The 27,500-nt window shown below is 40.8% G+C and overlaps 1 protein-coding gene across 1 annotated transcript in view; it reads left to right on the top strand.

The window, feature by feature from the left end:
• Positions 1–27,500, top strand: part of LOC139372811 (FH1/FH2 domain-containing protein 3-like) — a 59,914-nt gene that overhangs the window by 18,513 nt on the left and 13,901 nt on the right. The window contains exons 6-8 of the mRNA XM_071112616.1: positions 1–249; positions 3,074–3,214; positions 23,294–23,452. The exon at positions 1–249 is cut by the window's left edge and continues 473 nt beyond it. Of these exons, the coding sequence (XP_070968717.1) occupies positions 1–249; positions 3,074–3,214; positions 23,294–23,452 (549 nt within the window). The remainder of the gene's footprint in view (positions 250–3,073; positions 3,215–23,293; positions 23,453–27,500) is intronic.

Raw genomic sequence — 27,500 nt, 5'->3', positions numbered from 1 at the left:
GAAGACGATCAAGACATTCTGGATGCCGGTCTGCTGGGGGGTTCAGACTCCCTGTGTCCCCCTCCTCCCCCACCCCCTAACCCTTACCTCCCATCCTGCCCCCCACCCCTGTTGGGTTGTCCACCACCACCCCCAATGCCAGGGATGAGAAGCATGCCTCCTCCACCCCCCTTCTGCTCCGCGGCCCCCGCCCCTCCTTCAGAACCAGTCCAGAAGAGTAAGAAGACGATCAGGTTGTTCTGGAGTGAGGTAAGAATTCTACTCTACTGTTTTACCGAGGCCAGTGTCCTAAAAGGGGTTGAACATGGAGCAGTATTCAAATTGAACCTATTTGTTGAAACATCAATGATAAAAAGTCTCCTTTCAATCCCCTTTTATTTTTGGGTTCAAGATTACACTGAGTACACAAAACATTAAGAACACCTGCTCTTTATACTGAGTATACAAAACATTATGAACACCTGCTATTTACACTGAGTATACAAAACATTATGAACACCTGCTCTTTACACTGAGTACACAAAACATTAAGAACACCTGCTCTTTACACTGAACGAACAAAACATTATGAACACCTGCTCTTTACACTGAGTAAACAAAACATTATGAACACCTGCTCTTTACACTGAGTATACAAAACATTATGAACACCTGCTCTTTACACTGAGTGAACAAAACATTATGAACACCTGCTCTTTACACTGAGTATACAAAACATTATGAACACCTGCTCTTTACACTGAACGAACAAAACATTATGAACACCTGCTCTTTACACTGAACGAACTAAACATTATGTACACCTGCTCTTTACACTGAGTATACAAAACATTAAGAACACCTGCTCTTTACACTGAACGAACAAAACATTATGAACACCTGCTCTTTACACTGAGTATACAAAACATTATGAACACCTGCTCTTTACACTGAGTATACAAAACATTATGAACACCTGCTCTTTACACTGTCTGGACAAAACATTATGAACACCTGCTCTTTACACTGTCTGGACAAAACATTATGAACACCTGCTCTTTACACTGAGCGAACAAAACATTATGAACACCTGCTCTTTACACTGTCTGGACAAAACATTATGAACACCTGCTCTTTACACTGAATATACAATACAAAACATTATGAACACCTGCTCTTTACACTGAATATACAATACAAAACATTATGAACACCTGCTCTTTACACTGAGTATACAAAACATTATGAACACCTGCTCTTTACACTGAACGAACAAAACATTATGAACACCTGCTCTTTACACTGAATATACAATACAAAACATTATGAACACCTGCTCTTTACACTGAGTATACAAAACATTATGAACACCTGCTCTTTACACTGAACGAACAAAACATTATGAACACCTGCTCTTTACACTGAGTAAACAAAACAATTTGAACACCTGCTCTTTACACTGTAGGCTTTGATGATTAAATCCATTGATGTATTTATGGCTGTGATCTAATGTAGAACCTGTGGTTCGGTCTCTTCGGGGTTAAATTTATACAGCGGGATTGAATGAAGACTTGACCTAAAAAAGGTCATAAAAATGATCCTTTCCCGAACACTATCCATTCATCTATTGGTTATGATTTTGTTCCAGGTCATTCATCTATTGGTTGTGTTTGTGTTCCAGGTCATTCATCTATTGGTTGTGTTTGTGTTCCAGGTCATTCATCTATTGGTTGTGTTTGTGTTCCAGGTCATTCATCTATTGGTTGTGTTTGTGTTCCAGGTCAATAATCTATTGGTTATGATTGTGTTCCAGGTCATTAATGTATTGGTTATGATTGTGTTCCAGGTCATTAATGTATTGGTTATGATTGTGTTCCAGGTCATTAATGTATTGGTTATGATTGTGTTCCAGGTCATTAATGTATTGGTTATGATTGTGTTCCAGGTCATTAATGTATTGGTTATGATTGTGTTCCAGGTCATTAATGTATTGGTTATGGTTGTGTTCCAGGTCATTAATCTATTGGTTGTTGTTGTGTTCCAAGTCATTAATCTATTGGTTGTGTTCCAGGTCATTAATCTATTCGTTGTGGTTGTGTTCCAGGTCATTAATCTATTGGTTGTGTTCCATGTCATTAATCTAGTGGTTGTGACTGTGTTCCAGGTCATTAATATATTTGTTGTGGTTGTGTTCCAAGTCATTCATCTATTGGTTGTGTTCCAGTTCATTAATCTATTGGTTGTGGTTGTGTTCCAGGTCATTAATCTATTGGTTGTGTTCCAGGTCATTAATCTATTGGTTGTGTTCCAGGTCATTAATCTATTGGTTGTGGTTGTGTTCCAGGTCATTAATCTATTGGTTGTGTTCCAGGTCATTAATCTATTGGTTGTGTTCCAGGTCATTAATCTATTGGTTGTGTTCCGGGACATTAATCTATTGGCTGTGGTTGTGTTCCAGGTCATAAATCTATTAGTTGTGGTTGTGTTCCAGGTCATTAATCTATTGGTTGTGGTTGTGTTCCAGGTCATTAATCTATTGGTTGTGGTTGTGTTCCAGGTCATTAATATATTGGTTGTGGTTGTGTTCCAGGTCATTAATCTATTGGTGGTGGTTGTGTTCCAGGTCATTCATCTATTGGTTGTGGTTGTGTTCCAGGTCATTCATCTATTGGTTGTGTTCCAGGTCATTAATCTATTGGTTGTGTTCCAGGTCATTAATATATTGGTTGTGTTCCAGGACATTAATCTATTGGTTGTGTTCCAGGTCATTAATCTATTGGTTGTGGTTGTGTTCCAGGTCACTAATCTATTGGTTGTGTTCCAGGTCATTAATCTATTGGTTGTGTTCCAGGTCATTAATCTATTGGTTGTGTTCCAGGTCATTCATCTATTGGTTGTGTTCCAGGTCATTAATCTATTGGTTGTGTTCCAGGACATTAATCTATTGGTTGTGTTCCAGGTCATTAATCTATTGGTTGTGTTCCAGGTCATTAATCTATTGGTTGTGTTCCAGGTCATTAATCTATTGGTTGTGTTCCAGGTCATTAATCTAGTGGTTGTGTTCCAGGTCATTAATCTAGTGGTTGTGTTCCAGGTGCGTCCGTCAGACTACCAGTACATTAGCAGCAGGAGCAGTGGAGACTCTCTGTGGTTCAAACTAGAGCCGGTCAAGATAGACACGTCCAAACTAGAACACCTCTTCCAGACCAAGTCCAAGGAGATACCTGTCACCAAGGTAACCACACACACATGCATGCACACACAAGTATGTTAGACATCAAAACATCAAGACTGAACCGATCACAGCCAAGGGTAAATGAGAATCCATCTATCCCTTTACCCTTGTCTACGTGTGTAGACATACCCCCTGTGGAAGGCCCCTTAAGACCTCTGACTTCCTATAATAGGTAAGGTCTGGATAGGAGAGGCTGGGGGCTGAACGCTAACTTCTGGCACTTTGAACTATAGACGCCTCTCAAAACCACAAGTGTTATTTTAATCTGCTAGCATTCGAATCCCCTCTGGTTAAGACTGGTGGCCTCCGCACACACACACACACACACACACACACACGCACACACACACACACACACACACACACACACGTGCGTGCGCACGCGCACACGCACGCACGCACACACGCACGCGCACACACGCACACACACACAGTCTGGTGGGGCTATACTCCTGTTAGGTTCAGGGGGTCAGTCGGAGAACTGATCCTGGTTGGAGAGCACCTTGGAATCACTTGTACGTCTGTCAGGGGGATCTGTGTTGGAAATGTCTCTCTCACTTTACCTGAAACATCTCGTTTTGTGATATCGTAAGGGTCTCATGAAGGTAATGTGTCTCTCCATCGAGAGACAGTAACGGGGTTCTTCCCCCACGATGACGGAATTACGGACTGCGACTCGGATTTAAATCACTTTAAAATGTATGCCAAACAAACAAAAAAACATTGATTTCAATGTAAAGGGTTTAAACCCTGTTTCTCGAGCTTGTTCAATGAACCATAAACAATTAATGAACATGCACCTGTGGAACGGTTGTTAAGACACTAACAGATTTACAGACGATAGGCAATTAAGGTCACAGCTATGAAAACTTAGGCCACTAAAGAGGCCTTTCTACTGACTCTGAAAAACACCAAAAGAAAGATGCCCAGGGTCCCTGCTCATCTGTGTGAACTTGCCTTAGGCATGCTGCAAGGAGACATGAGGACCGCAGATGTGGCCAGGGCAATAAATTGCAATGTCCGTACTGTGAGATACCTAAGACAGCTGATCGTCCTTGTAGTGGCAGACCATGTGTAACAACACCTGTACAGGATTGGTACATCCGAACATCCCACCTGCGGGACAGGTACAGGATAGCAACAACAACTGCCAGAGTTACACCAGGAACACACAATCCCTCCATCAGTGCTCAGACTGTCCGCAATAGGCTGAGAGAGGCTGGACTGAGGGCTTGTAGGCCTGTTGTAAGGCAGGTCCTCACCAGACATCACCAGCAACAACGTTACCTATGGGCACAAACCCACCGTCGCTGGACCAGACAGGACTGGAATAAAGTGCTCTTCATTGACAAGTCACGGTTTTGCCTCACCAGTGGTGATGGTCGGGTTCGCATTTATCGTCGAAGGAATGAGAATTACACTGAGCCCTGTACTCTGGAGCGGGATCGATTTGGAGGTGGAGGATCCGTCATGGTCTGGGGTGGTGTGTCACAGCATCATCGGACTGAGCTTGTTGCCATTGCAGGCAATCTCAACGCTGTGCGTTACAGGGAAGACATCCTCCTCCCTCATGTGGTACCCTTCCTGCAGGCTCATCCTGACATGACCCTCCAGCATGACAATGCCACCAGCCATACTGCTCGTTCTGTGCATGAATTCCTGCTAGAGAGGAATGTCAGTGTTCTGCCATGGCCAGCAAAGAGCCCGGATCTCAATCCCATTAAGCACGTCTGTGACCTGTTGGATCGGAGGGTGAGGGCTAGGGCCATTCCACCCCAGAAATGTCTGAGAACTTGCATGTGCCTTGGTGGAAGAGTGGGGTAACATCTCACAGCAAGAACTGGCAAATCTGGTGCAGTCCATGAGGAGGAGATGCACTGCAGTACTTAATGCAGCTGGTGGCCACACCAGATGACTGACTGTTACTTTTGTTTTTGACCCCCCTTTGTTCAGGGACACATTATTCCATTTCTGTTAGTCACGTGTCTGTGGAACTTGTTCAGTTTATGTCTGTCTGTTGAATCTTGTTATGTTCATACAAATATTTTCTCATGTTAATAAGTTTGCTGAAAATAAACCCAGTTGACAGTGAGAGGATGTTTGTTTTTTTGCTGAGTTTATATACAGTATATCCTGTGTATATATATCCTGTGTATATATATATATCTTCTCATTATGAGTGAATAATATTGTGAAATTGTAAAAATTATAATATTTCCCTTCTATTGTAAGACCTGTTTGAAAAGACGTCACCAAGGGGTTAAATTAGTTAATAGACCAGTGAAGAAAATGGTTGTGTATCTTAAACTTACAGAAGGCTGAACAAATGTCTCCCAGGGGTCTTTACATATCGATATCAGTTTGGCAGGGGTCTTTATGTATTGATATCAGTTTGGCAGGGGTCTTTACGTATCAATATCAGTTTGGCAGGGGTCTGTACGTATCGATATCAGTTTGGCAGGGGTCTTTACATATCAATATCAGTTTCGAAGGGGTCTTTATGTATTGATATCAGTTTGGCAGGGGTCTTTACGTATCGATATCAGTTTGGCAGGGGTCTTTACGTATCGATATCAGTTTGGCAGGGGTCTTTACGTATCGATATCAGTTTGGCAGGGGTCTTTACGTGTCGATATCAGTTTGGCAGGGGTCTTTACGTATCGATATCAGTTTGGCAGGGGTCTTTACGTATCGATATCAGTTTGGCAGGGGTCTTTACGTATCGATATCAGTTTGGCAGGGGTCTTTACTTGTTGATATCAGTTTGGCAGGGGTCTTTATGTATCGATATCAGTTTGGCAGGGGTCTTTACGTATCAATATCAGTTTGGCAGGGGTCTTTATATATTGATTTCAGTTTGGCAGGGGTCTTTACGTATCGATATCAGTTTGGCAGGGGTCTTTACATATTGATATCAGTTTGGCAGGGGTCTTTACGTATTGATATCAGTTTGGCAGGGGTCTTTACGTATCGATATCAGTTTGGCAGGGGTCTTTACGTATTGATATCAGTTTGGCAGGAGTCTTTACGTGTCGATATCAGTTTGGCAGGGGTCTGTACGTATTGATATCAGTTTGGCAGGGGTCTGTACGTATAGATATCAGTTTGGCAGGGGTCTTTACGTATCGATATCAGTTTGGCAGGGGTCTTTACGTATCTATATCAGTTTGGCAGGGGTCTTTACGTATCTATATCAGTTTGGCAGGGGTCTTTACGTATCGATATCAGTTTGGCAGGGGTCTTTACGTATTGATATCAGTTTGGCAGGGGTCTTTACGTATCGATATCAGTTTGGCAGGGGTCTGTACGTATCGATATCAGTTTGGCAGGGGTCTGTACGTATCGATATCAGTTTGGCAGGGATCTGTACGTATCGATATCAGTTTGGCAGGGGTCTGTACATATCGACATCAGTTTGGCAGGGGTCTGTACGTATCGATATCAGTTTGACAGGGGTCTTTACGTATCGATATCAGTTTGGCAGGGGTCTGTACGTATCGTTATCAGTTTGGCAGGGGTCTTTACGTATCGATATCAGTTTGGCAGGGTCTTTACGTATCGATATCAGTTTGGCAGGGGTCTGTACGTATCGATATCAGTTTGGCAGGGGTCTGTACGTATCGATATCAGTTTGGCAGGGGTCTTTACGTATCGATATCAGTTTGGCAGGGGTCTGTACGTATCGTTATCAGTTTGGCAGGGGTCTTTACGTATCGATATCAGTTTGGCAGGGTCTTTACGTATCGATATCAGTTTGGCAGGGGTCTGTACGTATCGATATCAGTTTGGCAGGGGTCTGTACGTATCGATATCTGTTTGGCAGGGGTCTGTACGTATCGATATCAGTTTGGCAGGGGTCTGTACGTTTCGATATCAGTTTGGCAATGGTCTGTACTTATCGATATCAGTTTGGCAGGGGTCTTTACGTATCGATATCAGTTTGGCAGGGGTCTTTACGTATCAATATCAGTTTGGCAGGGGTCTGTACGTATCAATATCAGTTTGGCAGGGGTCTGTACGTATCGATATCAGTTTGGCAGGGGTCTGTACGTAAAAGTCCCCCTTTGCATGTTTGACCAGAAATCAAAGCCTTTACAAATTCCTAAACGATATAGATGCTGTAGATGACTGTTATAACTATAACTAACCAGGCTGTTATAACTATTGGATGATGACCAGGCTGTTATTACTGTAACTGTTGGATGTGACCAGGCTGTTATTACTATTGGATGATGACCAGGCTGTTATTACTATTGGATGATGACCAGGCTGTTATTACTATTGGATGATGACCAGGCTGTTATTACTATTGGATGATGACCAGGCTGTTATTACTATTGGATGTGACCAGGCTGTTATAACTATTGGATGTGACCAGGCTGTTATAACTATTGGATGTGACCAGGCTGTTATTACTATTGGATGATGACCAGGCTGTTATTACTATTGGATGTGACCAGGCTGTTATTACTATTGGATGTGACCAGGCTGTTATTACTATTGGATGTGACCAGGCTGTTATAACTATAACAATTGGATGATGACCAGGCTGTTATAACTATTGGATGTGACCAGGCTGTTAATACTATTGGATGTGACCAGGCTGTTATAACTATAACTATTGGATGTGACCAGGCTGTTATTACTATTGGATGTGACCAGGCTGTTATAACTATTGGATGTGACCAGGCTGTTATTACTATTGGATGTGACCAGGCTGTTATTACTATTGGATGTGACCAGGCTGTTATAACTATTGGATGTGACCAGGCTGTTATAACTATTGGATGTGACCAGGCTGTTATAACTATTGGATGTGACCAGGCTGTTATTACTATTGAATGTGACCAGGCTGTTATAACTATTGGATGTGACCAGGCTGTTATAACTATAACTATTGGATGATGACCAGGCTGTTATAACTATTGGATGTGACCAGGCTGTTATAACTATTGGATGTGACCAGGCTGTTATTACTATTGGATGATGACCAGGCTGTTATAACTATTGGATGTGACCAGGCTGTTATTACTATTGGATGTGACCAGGCTGTTATTACTATTGGATGTGACCAGGCTGTTATAACTATTGGATGTGACCAGGCTGTTATAACTATTGGATGTGACCAGGCTGTTATTACTATTGGATGTGACCAGGCTGTTATTACTATTGGATGTGACCAGGCTGTTATTACTATTGGATGTGACCAGGCTGTTATTACTATTGGATGTGACCAGGCTGTTATTACTATTGGATGATGACCAGGCTGTTATAACTATTGGATGTGACCAGGCTGTTATTACTATTGGATGTGACCAGGATGTTATAACTATTGGATGATGACCAGGCTGTTATAACTATAACTATTGGATGTGACCAGGCTGTTATTACTATTGGATGTGACCAGGCTGTTATTACTATTGGGTGTGACCAGGCTGTTATTACTATTGGATGTGACCAGGCTGTTATAACTATTGGATGATGACCAGGCTGTTAACTATTGGATGATGACCAGGCTGTTATAACTGTTGGATGATGACCAGGCTGTTATAACTATTGGATGTGACCAGGCTGTTATTACTATTGGATGTGACCAGGCTGTTATTACTATTGGATGATGACCAGGCTGATATAACTATAACTATTGGATGATGACCAGGCTGTTATTACTATTGGATGTGACCAGTCTGTTATAACTATAACTATTGGATGATGACCATGCTGTTATAACTATTGGATGTGACCAGTCTGTTATAACTATTGGATGATGACCAGGCTGTTATAACTATAACTATTGGATGATGACCAGGCTGTTATAACTATTGGATGATGACCAGGCTGTTATTACTATTGGATGATGACCAGGCTGTTATTACTATTGGATGATGACCAGGCTGTTATAACTATTGGATGATGACCAGGCTGTTATAACTATAACTATTGGGTGATGACCAGGCTGTTATAACTATTGGATGATGACCAGGCTGTTATTACTATTGGATGATGACCAGGCTGTTATTACTATTGGATGATGACCAGGCTGTTATAACTATTGGATGATGACCAGGCTGTTATAACTATAACTATTGGATGATGACCAGGCTGTTATTACTATTGGATGTGACCAAGCTGTTATAACTATTGGATGATGACCAGGCTGTTATTACTATTGGATGTGACCAGGCTGTTATTACTATTGGATGTGACCAGGCTGTTATAACTATTGGATGATGACCAGGCTGTTATAACTATTGGATGATGACCAGGCTTTTATTACTATTGGATGTGACCAGGATGTTATAACTATTGGATGATGACCAGGCTGTTATAACTATAACTATTGGATGTGACCAGGCTGTTATTACTATTGGATGTGACCAGGCTGTTATTACTATTGGGTGTGACCAGGCTGTTATTACTATTGGATGTGACCAGGCTGTTATAACTATTGGATGATGACCAGGCTGTTAACTATTGGATGATGACCAGGCTGTTATAACTGTTGGATGATGACCAGGCTGTTATAACTATTGGATGTGACCAGGCTGTTATTACTATTGGATGTGACCAGGCTGTTATTACTATTGGATGATGACCAGGCTGATATAACTATAACTATTGGATGATGACCAGGCTGTTATTACTATTGGATGTGACCAGTCTGTTATAACTATAACTATTGGATGATGACCATGCTGTTATAACTATTGGATGTGACCAGTCTGTTATAACTATTGGATGATGACCAGGCTGTTATAACTATAACTATTGGATGATGACCAGGCTGTTATAACTATTGGATGATGACCAGGCTGTTATTACTATTGGATGATGACCAGGCTGTTATTACTATTGGATGATGACCAGGCTGTTATAACTATTGGATGATGACCAGGCTGTTATAACTATAACTATTGGGTGATGACCAGGCTGTTATAACTATTGGATGATGACCAGGCTGTTATTACTATTGGATGATGACCAGGCTGTTATTACTATTGGATGATGACCAGGCTGTTATAACTATTGGATGATGACCAGGCTGTTATAACTATAACTATTGGATGATGACCAGGCTGTTATTACTATTGGATGTGACCAAGCTGTTATAACTATTGGATGATGACCAGGCTGTTATTACTATTGGATGTGACCAGGCTGTTATTACTATTGGATGTGACCAGGCTGTTATAACTATTGGATGATGACCAGGCTGTTATAACTATTGGATGATGACCAGGCTTTTATTACTATTGGATGATGACCAGGCTTTTATTACTATTGGATGATGACCAGGCTGTTATTACTATTGGATGTGACCAAGCTGTTATAACTATTGGATGATGACCAGGCTGTTATTACTATTGGATGATGACCAGGCTGTTATTACTATTGGATGATGACCAGGCTGTTATAACTATTGGATGATGACCAGGCTGTTATAACTATAACTATTGGGTGATGACCAGGCTGTTATAACTATTTTTGATGACCAGGCTGTTATTACTATTGGATGATGACCAGGCTGTTATTACTATTGGATGATGACCAGGCTGTTATAACTATTGGATGATGACCAGGCTGTTATAACTATAACTATTGGATGATGACCAGGCTGTTATTACTATTGGATGTGACCAAGCTGTTATAACTATTGGATGATGACCAGGCTGTTATTACTATTGGATGTGACCAGGCTGTTATTACTATTGGATGTGACCAGGCTGTTATAACTATTGGATGATGACCAGGCTGTTATAACTATTGGATGATGACCAGGCTTTTATTACTATTGGATGATGACCAGGCTTTTATTACTATTGGATGATGACCAGGCTGTTATAACTATTGGATGATGACCAGGCTGTTATAACTATAACTATTTAATGATGACCAGGCTGTTATTACTATTGGATGATGACCAGCCTTTTATTACTATTGGATGTGACCATGCTGTTATAACTATTGGATGATGACCAGGCTGTTATAACTATTGGATGTGACCAGGCTGTTATTACTATTGGATGTGACCAGGCTGTTATTACTATTGGATGTGACCAGGCTGTTATTACTATTGGATGTGACCAGGCTGTTATTACTATTGGATGTGACCAGGCTGTTATTACTATTGGATGTGACCAGGCTGTTATTACTATTGGATGTGACCAGGCTGTTATTACTATTGGATGATGACCAGGCTGTTATAACTATTGGATGTTACCAGGCTGTTATTACTATTGGATGTGACCAGGATGTTATAACTATTGGATGATGACCAGGCTGTTATAACTATAACTATTGGATGTGACCAGGCTGTTATTACTATTGGATGTGACCAGGCTGTTATTACTATTGGATGTGAACAGGCTGTTATTACTATTGGATGTGACCAGGCTGTTATAACTATTGGATGATGACCAGGCTGTTAACTATTGGATGATGACCAGGCTGTTATAACTGTTGGATGATGACCAGGCTGTTATAACTATTGAATGTGACCAGGCTGTTATTACTATTGGATGTGACCAGGCTGTTATTACTATTGGATGATGACCAGGCTGTTATAACTATTGGATGTGACCAGTCTGTTATAACTATAACTATTGGATGATGACCAGGCTGTTATAACTATTGGATGTGACCAGTCTGTTATAACTATAACTATTGGATGATGACCAGGCTGTTATTACTATTGGATGATGACCAGGCTGTTATAACTATAACTATTGGATGATGACCAGGCTGTTATAACTATTGGATGTGACCAGGATGTTATAACTATTGGATGATGACCAGGCTGTTATAACTATAACTATTGGATGTGACCAGGCTGTTATTACTATTGGATGTGACCAGGCTGTTATTACTATTGGATGTGACCAGGCTGTTATTACTATTGGATGTGACCAGTCTGTTATAACTATAACTATTGGATGATGACCAGGCTGTTATAACTATTGGATGATGACCAGGCTGTTATAACTATAACTATTGGATGATGACCAGGCTGTTATAACTATTGGATGTGACCAGTCTGTTATAACTATAACTATTGGATGATGACCAGGCTGTTATAACTATTGGATGATGACCAGGCTGTTATTACTATTGGATGATGACCAGGCTGTTATTACTATTGGATGATGACCAGGCTGTTATAACTATTGGATGATGACCAGGCTGTTATAACTATAACTATTGGATGATGACCAGGCTGTTATAACTATTGGATGATGACCAGGCTGTTATTACTATTGGATGATGACCAGGCTGTTATTACTATTGGATGATGACCAGGCTGTTATAACTATTGGATGATGACCAGGCTGTTATAACTATAACTATTGGATGATGACCAGGCTGTTATTACTATTGGATGTGACCAAGCTGTTATAACTATTGGATGATGACCAGGCTGTTATTACTATTGGATGTGACCAGGCTGTTATTACTATTGGATGTGACCAGGCTGTTATAACTATTGGATGATGACCAGGCTGTTATAACTATTGGATGATGACCAGGCTTTTATTACTATTGGATGATGACCAGGCTTTTATTACTATTGGATGATGACCAGGCTGTTATAACTATTGGATGATGACCAGGCTGTTATAACTATAACTATTTAATGATGACCAGGCTGTTATTACTATTGGATGATGACCAGGCTTTTATTACTATTGGATGTGACCAGGCTGTTATAACTATTGGATGATGACCAGGCTGTTATAACTATTGGATGTGACCAGGCTGTTATTACTATTGGATGTTACCAGGCTGTTATTACTATTGGATGTGACCAGGCTGTTATTACTATTGGATGTGACCAGGCTGTTATTACTATTGGATGTGACCAGGCTGTTATTACTATTGGATGTGACCAGGCTGTTATTACTATTGGATGATGACCAGGCTGTTATAACTATTGGATGTGACCAGGCTGTTATTACTATTGGATGTGACCAGGCTGTTATTACTATTGGATGTGACCAGGCTGTTATTACTATTGGATGTGACCAGGCTGTTATAACTATTGGATGATGACCAGGCTGTTAACTATTGGATGATGACCAGGCTGTTATAACTGTTGGATGATGACCAGGCTGTTATAACTATTGGATGTGACCAGGCTGTTATTACTATTGGATGTGACCAGGCTGTTATTACTATTGGATGATGACCAGGCTGTTATAACTATAACTATTGGATGATGACCAGGCTGTTATTACTATTGGATGTGACCAGTCTGTTATAACTATAACTATTGGATGATGACCATGCTGTTATAACTATTGGATGTGACCAGTCTGTTATAACTATAACTATTGGATGATGACCAGGCTGTTATTACTATTGGATGATGACCAGGCTGTTATAACTATAACTATTGGATGATGACCAGGCTGTTATAACTATTGGATGATGACCAGGCTGTTATAACTATTGGATGATGACCAGGCTGTTATAACTATAACTATTGGATGATGACCAGGCTGTTATAACTATTGGATGATGACCAGGCTGTTATTACTATTGGATGATGACCAGGCTGTTATTACTATTGGATGATGACCAGGCTGTTATAACTATTGGATGATGACCAGGCTGTTATAACTATAACTATTGGATGATGACCAGGCTGTTATAACTTATTGGATGATGACCAGGCTGTTATTACTATTGGATGATGACCAGGCTGTTATTACTATTGGATGATGACCAGGCTGTTATAACTATTGGATGTGACCAAGCTGTTATAACTATTGGATGATGACCAGGCTGTTATTACTATTGGATGTGACCAGGCTGTTATTACTATTGGATGTGACCAGGCTGTTATAACTATTGGATGATGACCAGGCTGTTATAACTATTGGATGATGACCAGGCTTTTATTACTATTGGATGATGACCAGGCTGTTATTACTATTGGATGTGACCAGGCTGTTATTACTATTGGATGTGACCAGGCTGTTATAACTATAACTATTGGATGATGACCAGGCTGTTATTACTATTGGATGTGACCAAGCTGTTATAACTATTGGATGATGACCAGGCTGTTATTACTATTGGATGTGACCAGGCTGTTATTACTATTGGATGTGACCAGGCTGTTATAACTATTGGATGATGACCAGGCTGTTATAACTATTGGATGATGACCAGGCTTTTATTACTATTGGATGATGACCAGGCTTTTATTACTATTGGATGATGACCAGGCTGTTATAACTATAACTATTGGATGATGACCAAGCTGTTATAACTATTGGATGATGACCAGGCTGTTATTACTATTGGATGTGACCAGGCTGTTATTACTATTGGATGTGACCAGGCTGTTATAACTACTGGATGATGACCAGGCTGTTATAACTATTGGATGATGACCAGGCTGTTATAACTATTGGATGTGACCAGTCTGTTATAACTATAACTATTGGATGATGACCAGGCTGTTATTACTATTGGATGATGACCAGGCTGTTATAACTATAACTATTGGATGATGACCAGGCTGTTATAACTATTGGATGATGGCCAGGCTGTTATAACTATAACTATTTGATGATGACCAGGCTGTTATAACTATTGGATGATGACCAGGCTGTTATAACTATTTGATGATGACCAGGCTGTTATAACTATAAATATTGGATGATGACCAGGCTGTTATAACTATTGGATGTGACCAGGCTGTTATTACTATTGGATGATGACCAGGCTGTTATTACTATTGGATGATGACCAGGCTGCTATAACTATTGGATGATGACCAGGCTGTTATAACTTATTGGATGATGACCAGGCTGTTATTACTATTGGATGATGACCAGGCTGTTATTACTATTGGATGATGACCAGGCTGTTATAACTATTGGATGATGACCAGGCTGTTATAACTATAACTATTGGATGATGACCAGGCTGTTATTACTATTGGATGATGACCAGGCTGTTATAACTATTGGATGATGACCAGGCTGTTATAACTATTGGATGATGACCAGGCTGTTATAACTATAACTATTGGATGATGACCAGGCTATTATAACTTATTGGATGATGACCAGGCTGTTATTACTATTGGATGATGACCAGGCTGTTATTACTATTGGATGATGACCAGGCTGTTATAACTATTGGATGATGACCAGGCTGTTATAACTATAACTATTGGATGATGACCAGGCTGTTATTACTATTGGATGTGACCAAGCTGTTATAACTATTGGATTATGACCAGGCTGTTATTACTATTGGATGTGACCAGGCTGTTATTACTATTGGATGTGACCAGGCTGTTATAACTATTGGATGATGACCAGGCTGTTATAACTATTGGATGATGACCAGGCTTTTATTACTATTGGATGATGACCAGGCTTTTATTACTATTGGATGATGACCAGGCTGTTATAACTATAACTATTGGATGATGACCAAGCTGTTATAACTATTGGATGATGACCAGGCTGTTATTACTATTGGATGTGACCAGGCTGTTATTACTATTGGATGTGACCAGGCTGTTATAACTATTGGATGATGACCAGGCTGTTATAACTATTGGATGATGACCAGGCTGTTATAACTATTGGATGTGACCAGTCTGTTATAACTATAACTATTGGATGATGACCAGGCTGTTATTACTATTGGATGATGACCAGGCTGTTATAACTATAACTATTGGATGATGACCAGGCTGTTATAACTATTGGATGATGGCCAGGCTGTTATAACTATAACTATTTGATGATGACCAGGCTGTTATAACTATTGGATGATGACCAGGCTGTTATAACTATTTGATGATGACCAGGCTGTTATAACTATAAATATTGGATGATGACCAGGCTGTTATAACTATTGGATGTGACCAGGCTGTTATTACTATTGGATGATGACCAGGCTGTTATTACTATTGGATGATGACCAGGCTGCTATAACTATTGGATGATGACCAGGCTGTTATAACTTATTGGATGATGACCAGGCTGTTATTACTATTGGATGATGACCAGGCTGTTATTACTATTGGATGATGACCAGGCTGTTATAACTATTGGATGATGACCAGGCTGTTATAACTATAACTATTGGATGATGACCAGGCTGTTATTACTATTGGATGATGACCAGGCTGTTATAACTATTGGATGATGACCAGGCTGTTATAACTATTGGATGATGACCAGGCTGTTATAACTATAACTATTGGATGATGACCAGGCTATTATAACTTATTGGATGATGACCAGGCTGTTATTACTATTGGATGATGACCAGGCTGTTATTACTATTGGATGATGACCAGGCTGTTATAACTATTGGATGATGACCAGGCTGTTATAACTATAACTATTGGATGATGACCAGGCTGTTATTACTATTGGATGTGACCAAGCTGTTATAACTATTGGATTATGACCAGGCTGTTATTACTATTGGATGTGACCAGGCTGTTATTACTATTGGATGTGACCAGGCTGTTATAACTATTGGATGATGACCAGGCTGTTATAACTATTGGATGATGACCAGGCTTTTATTACTATTGGATGATGACCAGGCTTTTATTACTATTGGATGATGACCAGGCTGTTATAACTATAACTATTGGATGATGACCAAGCTGTTATAACTATTGGATGATGACCAGGCTGTTATTACTATTGGATGTGACCAGGCTGTTATTACTATTGGATGTGACCAGGCTGTTATAACTACTGGATGATGACCAGGCTGTTATAACTATTGGATGATGACCAGGCTGTTATAACTATTGGATGTGACCAGTCTGTTATAACTATAACTATTGGATGATGACCAGGCTGTTATTACTATTGGATGATGACCAGGCTTTTATTACTATTGGATGATGACCAGGCTGTTATAACTATTGGATGATGACCAGGCTGTTATAACTATAACTATTTAATGATGACCAGGCTGTTATTACTATTGGATGATGACCAGGCTTTTATTACTATTGGATGTGACCAGGCTGTTATAACTATTGAATGATGACCAGGCTGTTATAACTATTGGATGTGACCAGGCTGTTATTACTATTGGATGTGACCAGGCTGTTATTACTATTGGATGTGACCAGGCTGTTATTACTATTGGATGTGACCAGGCTGTTATTACTATTGGATGTGACCAGGCTGTTATTACTATTGGATGTGACCAGGCTGTTATTACTATTGGATGATGACCAGGCTGTTATAACTATTGGATGTGACCAGGCTGTTATTACTATTGGATGTGACCAGGATGTTATAACTATTGGATGATGACCAGGCTGTTATAACTATAACTATTGGATGTGACCAGGCTGTTATTACTATTGGATGTGACCAGGCTGTTATTACTATTGGATGTGACCAGGCTGTTATTACTATTGGATGTGACCAGAATGTTATAACTATTGGATGATGACCAGGCTTTTAACTATTGGATGATGACCAGGCTGTTATAGCTGTTGGATGATGACCAGGCTGTTATAACTATTGGATGATGACCAGGCTGTTATAACTATTGGATGATGACCAGGCTGTTATTACTATTGGATGATGACCAGGCTGTTATTACTATTGGATGATGACCAGGCTGTTATAACTATTGGATGTGACCAGGCTGTTATTAGTATTGGATGTGACCAGGCTGTTATTACTATTGGATGTGACCAGGCTGTTATTACTATTGGATGTGACCAGGCTGTTATTACTATTGGATGTGACCAGGCTGTTATTACTATTGGATGTGACCAGGCTGTTATTACTATTGGATGATGACCAGGCTGTTATAACTATTGGATGATGACCAGGCTGTTATAACTATAACTATTGGATGATGACCAGGCTGTTATTACTATTGGATGATGACCAGGCTTTTATTACTATTGGATGATGACCAGGCTGTTATAACTATTGGATGATGACCAGGCTGTTATAACTATAACTATTTAATGATGACCAGGCTGTTATTACTATTGGATGATGACCAGGCTTTTATTACTATTGGATGTGACCAGGCTGTTATAACTATTGAATGATGACCAGGCTGTTATAACTATTGGATGTGACCAGGCTGTTATTACTATTGGATGTGACCAGGCTGTTATTACTATTGGATGTGACCAGGCTGTTATAACTATTGGATGATGACCAGGCTGTTAACTATTGGATGATGACCAGGCTGTTATAACTGTTGGATGATGACCAGGCTGTTATAACTATTGGATGTGACCAGGCTGTTATTACTATTGGATGTGACCAGGCTGTTATTACTATTGGATGATGACCAGGCTGTTATAACTATAACTATTGGATGATGACCAGGCTGTTATTACTATTGGATGTGACCAGTCTGTTATAACTATAACTATTGGATGATGACCAGGCTGTTATAACTATTGGATGTGACCAGTCTGTTATAACTATAACTATTGGATGATGACCAGGCTGTTATTACTATTGGATGACTTCCTTCTGCTAATAAGCACTAATGGTTTGCATGTAGCCTACAAGAGTGGGGCGTAGGAGTGAGGTCATGTACACACACACACAACACTGTCATTTTTAGAAACATGTACATGCACACACTCCTACTCTTTCCCCTCCATACCGACCCCCCTGCATCACCACAGCTGTAGTCAATTTCAGAGTGAGTGCTGATCCCTAAATCCTTACCAGGCTGTAAACAAGTCCACACACACACACACACACACACACACACACACACACACACACACACACACACACACACACACACACACACACACACACACACACACACACACAGTGAGAGGACAGAGAAGAGAGGAAAGAGAGAGAGAGAGACAAGAATTCACAAAATGGGAAAAAACACCAAATTGGGACTCTGCATGCAGAATTCTGCAAATATTTCCTCTGTGTACAACGTAGAACATCAAACAATGCAAGCAGAGCAGAATTAAGCCGATACCTGCTAATTATCAAAATCCAGAAAAGAGCCGTTAAATTCTACAACCACCTAAGAGGAAGCTGGAGAAGAGTCCCCTAAGCAAGCTGGTCCTGGGGCTCTGTTCACAAACACAAACAGACCCCACAGAGCCCCAGGACAGCAACACAATTAGACCTAACCAAATCATAAGAAAACAAAAAGACATTTGCTTGACACATTGGAATGAATTAACAAAAAAACAGAGCAAACTGGAATGCTATTTGGCACTAAACAGAAAGTACACAGTGGCAGAGTATCACTTTGACTATGAAGTCCCCATGGTGTTTATACTTGCGTACTATTATTTGTACAGATGAACGTGGTACCTTCAGGCTTTTGGAAATTGCTCTCAAGGATGAACCAGACTTGTGGAGGTCTACAAAAACAGTTCTGAGGTTTTGGCTGATTTAATTTGATTGGCCCATGATGTCAGGCAAAGAGGCACTGAGTTTGAAGGTAGGCCTTGAAATACATCCACAGGTACACCTCCAATTGACTCAAACGATGTCAGTTAGCCTATCAGAAGCTTCTAAAACCATGACATAATTTTCTGGAATTTTCGAAGCTGTTTAAAGGCACAGTCAACTTAGTGTATGTAAACTTCTGACCCACTGGAATTGTGCTACAGTGAATTATAAGTGAAATAATCTGTCTGTAATCAATTGTTGGAAAAATTACTTGTGTCATGAACAAAGTAGATGTCCTAACAGACTTGCCAAAACTATAGTTTGTTAACAAGAAATTGGTGGAGTGGTTGAAAAATGAGTTTTAATGACTCCAACCTAAGGGTATGTAAACTTCCGACTTCAACTGTATATGTTGAAGAGGGTGGGGCTCATGCTGCATCCCTGTCTCACCCCACGGCCTTGAGAAAATAAATATGTGTGTTATTGCCAATTTTAGCTGCACACTTATTGTTTGTGTTCAATGATTTTGTCATTTTCCCCCCGAGCTTTCCATAAATGTGTATGGCAGACCCTCACGTCAAATTGAGTCACAAGTGTTTTTTAAAATCAGTAAAGCATGAGAAGACTTTGCTTTTGGTTTGTCTGTCAATTAGGGTGTGCAGGGTGAATACGTGGTCTGTTACATGGTATTTTGGTAAGACGCCAAGTTGACATTTGTTCAGATTCCACAGTAATTAATACGGTATTAATTGGTCTTCTGTGGATTGAGGTGCTCAGTCCTTGGTTCCAAATATTTGGGAAGAGGCCATAGATGAGGATAATATTGAAGAGTTTAAGAACAGCTCTATCGCTCTTTCTCTCTCTCTTTATCTCTCTCTCTCTCTTTCTGTCTCTCTCTCTCTCTCTCTCTCTCTCTCTCTTCATCTCTCTCTCTCTGTCTGTATCTCTCTCTCTCTCTCTCTCTCTCTCTCTCTCTCTCTCTCTCGCTCTCCCTCCCTCCATCCCTTCCTCTCCAGCCTGGTAAGGATTTAGGGATCAGCACTCACTCTGAAATTGACTACAGCTGTGGTAAAGCAGGGTAGGGGGGGGGGGGGGTTAGAGAGAGAGAGGTCATGAGTACATTAACTTTTCCAGAACCTTTTATCAAAAATATTTGTTTTGAGTTAGATAAACTAATAGACTTTTTCACAATGACCTATAAAGGATTCTGCTCTCTACAACATACCCTTCACTTCAAAATCAAAACAACAAAAATAGAACCTGGATTTTGGACAAAATGACCAGGAAAGGTTCTTACCACCAAGCTATACTTAAAACCAAGAAGTAAAAGGCGTTACAATAATCTCTAGATATTTGACTTTATAAAGACTGAATGGTTCGTGAAAACTAAAGAGCTACCAAGCGTTCTAGGACTGGACAGACGTCCCAGCAGTAACATTCATTTACACTGAGGGGTGAAGTGAGAGGTGTAAAAGCCCTTGAATCAAACAATGGAGAAGGTGATTCAGAACCACCCACATGCAGAGGCATCTAAGGCACCCTACTCCATGGCTTCCTTACACCCCTGCTGCTGCTTCCTTACACCCCTGCTGCTTCTTTACACCCCTGCTGCTTCCTTATACCCCTGCTGCTGCTTACTTACACCCCTGCTGCTTACTTACACCCCTGCTGCTTACTTACACCCCTGCTGCTTCCTTATACCCCTGCTGCTTACTTACACCCCTGCTGCTTCCTTATACCCCTGCTGCTTCCTTATACCCCTGCTGCTTCCTTACACCCCTGCTGCTGCTTACTTACACCCCTGCTGCTTACTTACACCCCTGCTGCTTCCTTACACCCTGCTGCTTCCTGACACCCCTGCTGCTTCCTTACACCCCTGCTGCTTCATGACAACCCTGCTGCTGCTTCCTTGCACCCCTGCTGCTTCCTTACACCCTTGCTGCTTCCTGACACCCCTGCTGCTTCCTGACACCCATGTTGCTGCTTCCTGACACCCCTGCTGCTTCCTGACACCCCTGCTGCTTCCTGACACCCATGTTGCTGCTTCCTGACACCCCTGCTGCTTCCTGACACCCCTGCTGCTTCCTTACACCCCTGCTGCTTCCTTACACCCCTGCTGCTTCCTTACACCCCTGCTGCTTCCTTACACCCCTGTTGCTGCTTCCTTACACCCCTGTGCAGAGCCTATCGTAGTACAGTTCACCACACTGTATGAGAGAGTACAAACACAAAACTCCTCAGGGACAATCCAGAGACACTGTTAAAAATACCAGACCTGAGTTACAGGAAAACATACAAACCCTCCTTCCCAAAAAGGCCTGTGGTGTTGATGGTATATTAAACGAAATTATAAAATATACAAACCACAAATTCAAATGGGATATACTTAAATGCTTTAACATCAACCTTGGCATCTCCTCACAAATGTGGAACTAAGGTCTGATCATATTAAAATTTGAGACAAATTTGACCCCAATAATTACTGTGGAATCTGCGTCAACAGTAACCGCTGAAAAATCCTCAACAGCAGACTCCACATTTTTTTCAGTGAAATCAATGTCCTGAGCAAATGTCAAATTGGCTTCTTACCAAACTATCACACGACAGACCACGTATACACCTACACACGCGTATTGACAATACGTACAATACGTGACATAAACCAAACAAAAGCAATGTCTTCTCATTCTTTGTTGATTTCCAAATAGCTGTTGACACGAGGGCCTGCTATACAAATTGATGGAAAGTGATGTTGGGTGGAAAATATACGACATTATACGATTAATGTACTCAATAACAAGTGTGCAGGTGAAGGCACTCTAATAGTCTACAACACCCGGCCTCACCCTACTACAATCTGAAATCAATTGTCTACTGTTTGCTGATTATCTGGTGCTTCTGTCCCCAACCAAGGAGGGCCTACAGCAGCATCTAGATCTTCTGCACAGATTCTGTCAGACCTGGGCTCTGACAGTAAATCTCAGTAAGACCAAAATAATGTTGTTCCAAAAAAGGTCCAGTCGCCAGGACCACAAATACAAATTCCATCTAGACACTGTTGCCCTAGAGCACACAAAAAGCTATACATACCTCGGCCTAAACATCAGCGCCACAAGTTTAACACCACATTTACTGGGTGAAATTCCACAGTGTTCCATCACAGCAGCAAGATTTGTGACCTGTTGCCACAAGAAAAGGGGTAACCAGTGAAGAACAAACACCACTGTAAATACAACCCATATTTATGCTTATTTATTTTCCCCTTTCTGAAATGTCTCTTTTCCTTTGTAACTTATTTACTGTTCACCTTTTATTGTTTATTTCACTTTTGTTTATTATCTATTTCACTTGCTTTGGCGATGTAAACATATGTTTCCCATGTCAATAAAGACCCTTGAATTCAATTGAATTGCGATCAAGATAGAGAGAGACAGAGAGAAAAGAATAGACTCCATGAATATGTATGTAGAGAATGAGTCTTGTACACTACTTGTATCCAGTCAGTCAATCAATCAAGTTGATTGATCCCTTCTTACATCAGCAGAGGGTCACAAAGTGTCTGTCTGTCTGTCTGTCTGTCTGTCTGTCTGTCTGTCTGTTGTTCCATCAGAAAACAGATTACGTGACCTCTCAGTAACCTGTCTGTCTGTCTGTCCTTTTTTTGTTCCATCAGAAAACGGCAGCGGACGGTAAACGCCAGGAGGTCATCGTTCTGGACTCCAAGAGGAGTAACGCCATCAACATCGGACTGACCGTCCTGCCTCCTCCTCGCACCATCAAGACCGCCATTCTCAACTTTGATGAGTACGCACTCAACAAGGAGGGCATCGAGGTGAGAGATGATGATGATGAGGCATCGAGGTATAATGCAATTAAAGACCTCAGCTGTTCATCGGGATCGTGAATAGTAGAATCAGGTGTGGTAGAACTGGTCTTGTACTGAAAAAGAAAAACGTTTTAACCTCTCTGATCTCCTCATCCCGGATCCGGTATCAGGAATACAGACTCAAGCTCATTACCATAACGCAACGTTAACTATTCATGAAAATCGCAAATGAAATGAAATAAATATGCCGTCTCTCAAGCTTAGCCTTTTGTAAACAACACTGTCATCTCAGATTTTCAAAATATGCTTCTCAACCATAGGAAAACAATCATTTGTGTAAAAGTAGCTAGCTAGCGTAGCATTTAGCGTTAGCATTAGCGTTAGCATCCAGCACGCAACATTTCAACAAAAACATAAAAGCCTTCAAATAAAATCATTTACCTTTGAAGAACTTCTGATGTTTTCAATGAGGATACTCTCAGTTAGATAGCAGATGCTCAGGTTTTCCAAAAAGATTCTTTGTGTATTAGAAATAGCTCCGTTTTATACATCACATTTGGCTACCAAAAAAACCCGAAAATTCAGTCCTCAAAACGCAAACTTTTTTCCAAATTAACTCCATAATATCGACTGAAAACATGGCAAACGTTGTTTAGAATCAATCCTCAAGGTGTTTTTCACATATCTCTTCAATGATATATCGTTCGTGGAAGCATGGTTTCTCCCCTCAATCAAATGGAAAAATACTTGCACATGGCTTTGCGCACCAGTTTCGACGCAGGACACCAGGCGGACACTTGGAAAATGTAGTCTCTTATGGTCAATCTTCCAATGATATGCCTACAAATACGTCACAATGCTGCTAACACCTTGGGGGAACGACAGAAAGTGTAGGCTCATTCCTTGCGCAATCACAGCCATATAAGGAGACAATGGAAAACAGAGCTTCAGAAATTCTGCTCATTTCCTGGTTGACGCATCATCTTGGTTTCGCCTGTAGAATGAGTTCTGGGGCACTTACAGACAATATCTTTGCAGATTCTGAAACTTCAGAGTGTTTTCTTTCAAAAACTGTCAAGAATATGCATAGTCGAGCATCTTTTCGTGACAAAATATCGCGCTTAAAACGGGAACGTTTTTTATCCAAAAATGAAATAGCGCCCCTAGAGATCAAAGAGGTTAAGTCAGAAGTAGGCATTGGTCTGAAGCTGAAAGATAAAGGAAATTCCCATGAGCACCACAATGCCTATTCCACCCATACTCTACCAAGGTTTTAGAGCACGACAACACCTATTCCACTCATGCTCTACCAAGGTTATCCAGCACCACAATGCCTCTTCCACCCACGCTCTACCAAGGTTTTACAGCACGACAACACCTATTCCACTCATGCTCTACCAAGGTTTTACAGCACCACAACACCTATTCCACCCATGCTCTACCAAGGTTTTACAGCATGACAACACCTATTCCACCCATGCTCTAAAACCTTTGGTAGAGCATGGGTGGAAGAGGCATTGTGGTGCTGTAAAACCTTGGTAGAGCGTGGGTGGAAGAGGCATTGTGGTGCTGGATAACCTTGGTAGAGCATGGGTGGAAGAGGCATTGTGGTGCTGGATAACCTTGGTAGAGCATGGGTGGAATAGGCATTGTGGTGCTGGATAACCTTGGTAGAGCATAGGGGGAAGAGGGGGGAATAGGCATTGTGGTGCTGTAAAACCTTGGTAGAGCGTGGGTGGAAGAGGCATTGTGGTGCCGGATAACCTTGGTAGAGCATGGGTGGAATATGTGTTGTGGTGCTGGATAACCTTGGTAGAGCATGGGTGGAATAGGTGTTGTGGTGCTGGATAACCTTGGTAGAGCGTGGGTGGAATAGGTGTTGTGGTGCTGGATAACCTTGGTAGAGGTTATCAGCTGAGTAGTAGAATCAGGTGTGGTAGCACTGGACTATTCATGGTCTCGATGAACAGCTGAGTAGTAGAATCAGGTGTGGTAGCACTGGACTATTCATGGATGAACAGCTGAGTAGTAGAATCAGGTGTGGTAGTAGAATCAGGTGTGGTAGCACTGGACTATTCATGGAAGAACAGCTGAGTATTAGAATCAGGTGTGGTAGCACTGGACTATTCATGGAAGAACAGCTGAGTAGTAGAATCAGGTGTGGTAGCACTGGACTATTCACGGTCTCGATGAACAGCTGAGTAGTAAAATCAGCTGAGAAGTAGAATCAGGTGTGGTAGTAGAATCAGGTGTGGTAGTAGAATCAGGTGTGGTATTAGAATCAGGTGAGTAGTAGAATCAGGTGTGGTAGCGCTGGACTATTCATGGTCTCGATGAACAGCTGAGTAGTAGAATCAGGTGTGGTAGCACTGGACTATTCATGAAAGAACAGCTGAGTAGTAGAATCAGGTGTGGTAGCGCTGGACTATTCATGGTCTCGATGAACAGCTGAGTAGTAGAATCAGGTGTGGTAGTAGAATCAGGTGTGGTAGTAGAATCAGGTGTGGTAGTAGAATCAGGTGTGGCAGTAGAATCAGGTGTGGTAGCACTGAACTTGAACAGAAAAAGGCTGCATAACGCTGTGAATCGTAAAAAGCATTTTGATAACTCCCTGATACAATGTAACAAATGACAAACTGCAGACCAATGACAGAGAAACAGAGGCAATCCGATCAAAATGTACGTTCTGAGAAGCAAAAACCAGGACCTTCAGTTAGCGGTTCCACATAAACCCTTGTTATTAACACATTAACCCTTGTTATACACACATTAACCCTTGTTATTAACACATTAACCCTTGTTATAAACACATTAACCCTTGTTATTAACACATTAACCCTTGTTATAAACACATTAACCCTTGTTATAAACACATCAACCCTTGTTATTAACACATTAACCCTTGTTATTAACACATTAACCCTTGTTATAAACACATCAACCCTTGTTATAAACACATTAACCCTTGTTATAAACACATTAACCCTTGTTATAAACACATTAACAGTCTGAGGGTGACAGGAAGTTTTAGTTGCACGATGTTTTTTGTTGTTAATTTCACTCAGTAATGATTGAACGTTTATTTCTCCTGTTTGGTTAAAAAAATATTTTTAAAATAGTTCAAAACAGTTCATGTGTTGATAAAACAGTCTAATTTATACAAGTTAGTAAAAATACAGTCATTAGATGCATAACACAAAAATAGATAAATTTACAAATCTGAAATTGGATCTTCTAAAACGTAGAACACAAAACTTCAGCCACAAATTGTCCTAAGTAAACTTTCCATCTGCAGTGAAAGAGCACACATGTCCTCGTTTATAAATATGACGACAGGTGGGAAGTGCTCACAGATGTGGAACAGAACATAAATGTGAAGTATTGATAGAGTGTAGTACCATGTGTACTGAGTGCACTTTGAATTGACAGAATTCGTTTACCGGCTTGCATTTCTCCCGTGACAGGCACATGACCGACAATCCACCACTCTCACGGATGAGGGCAACGACCTCTTTCTTCCTAGAGAGTCTGAGAGCTGGTCTCTCCTCCGTTCTTGCAAGACAAACGCAGTAGTACACACCGTCACACTCACTGACACTTGCCTGCCGCTCGACCAACCCAAAAGGATCTTTTAAGATCCACCTACTATTTGCAATAAGCACTGTGTCAAAACGACTCACTAAAGGCAATGATCAAAATGTACGTTCTGAGAAGCAAAAAGCAGGACCTTCAGTTAGCGGTTCCACATCAACCCTTGTTATTAACACATTAACCCTTGTTATAAACACATTAACCCTTGTTATAAACACATCAACCCTTGTTATAAACACATTAACCCTTGTTATAAACACATTAACCCTTGTTATAAACACATTAACCCTTGTTATAAACACATCAACCCTTGTTATAAACACATCAACCCTTGTTATAAACACCTTAACCCTTGTTATAAACACATCAACCCTTGTTATAAACACATTAACCCTTGTTATAAACACATTAACAGTCTGAGGGTGACAGGAAGTTTTCGTTGCACGATGTTTTTTGTTGTTAA

This window comes from Oncorhynchus clarkii, chromosome 18 (genome assembly GCF_045791955.1).
Source record: "Oncorhynchus clarkii lewisi isolate Uvic-CL-2024 chromosome 18, UVic_Ocla_1.0, whole genome shotgun sequence".
In the NCBI taxonomy this organism is placed as follows: domain Eukaryota; kingdom Metazoa; phylum Chordata; class Actinopteri; order Salmoniformes; family Salmonidae; genus Oncorhynchus; species Oncorhynchus clarkii.
This window is presented reverse-complemented; position numbering and strand designations above follow the sequence as displayed.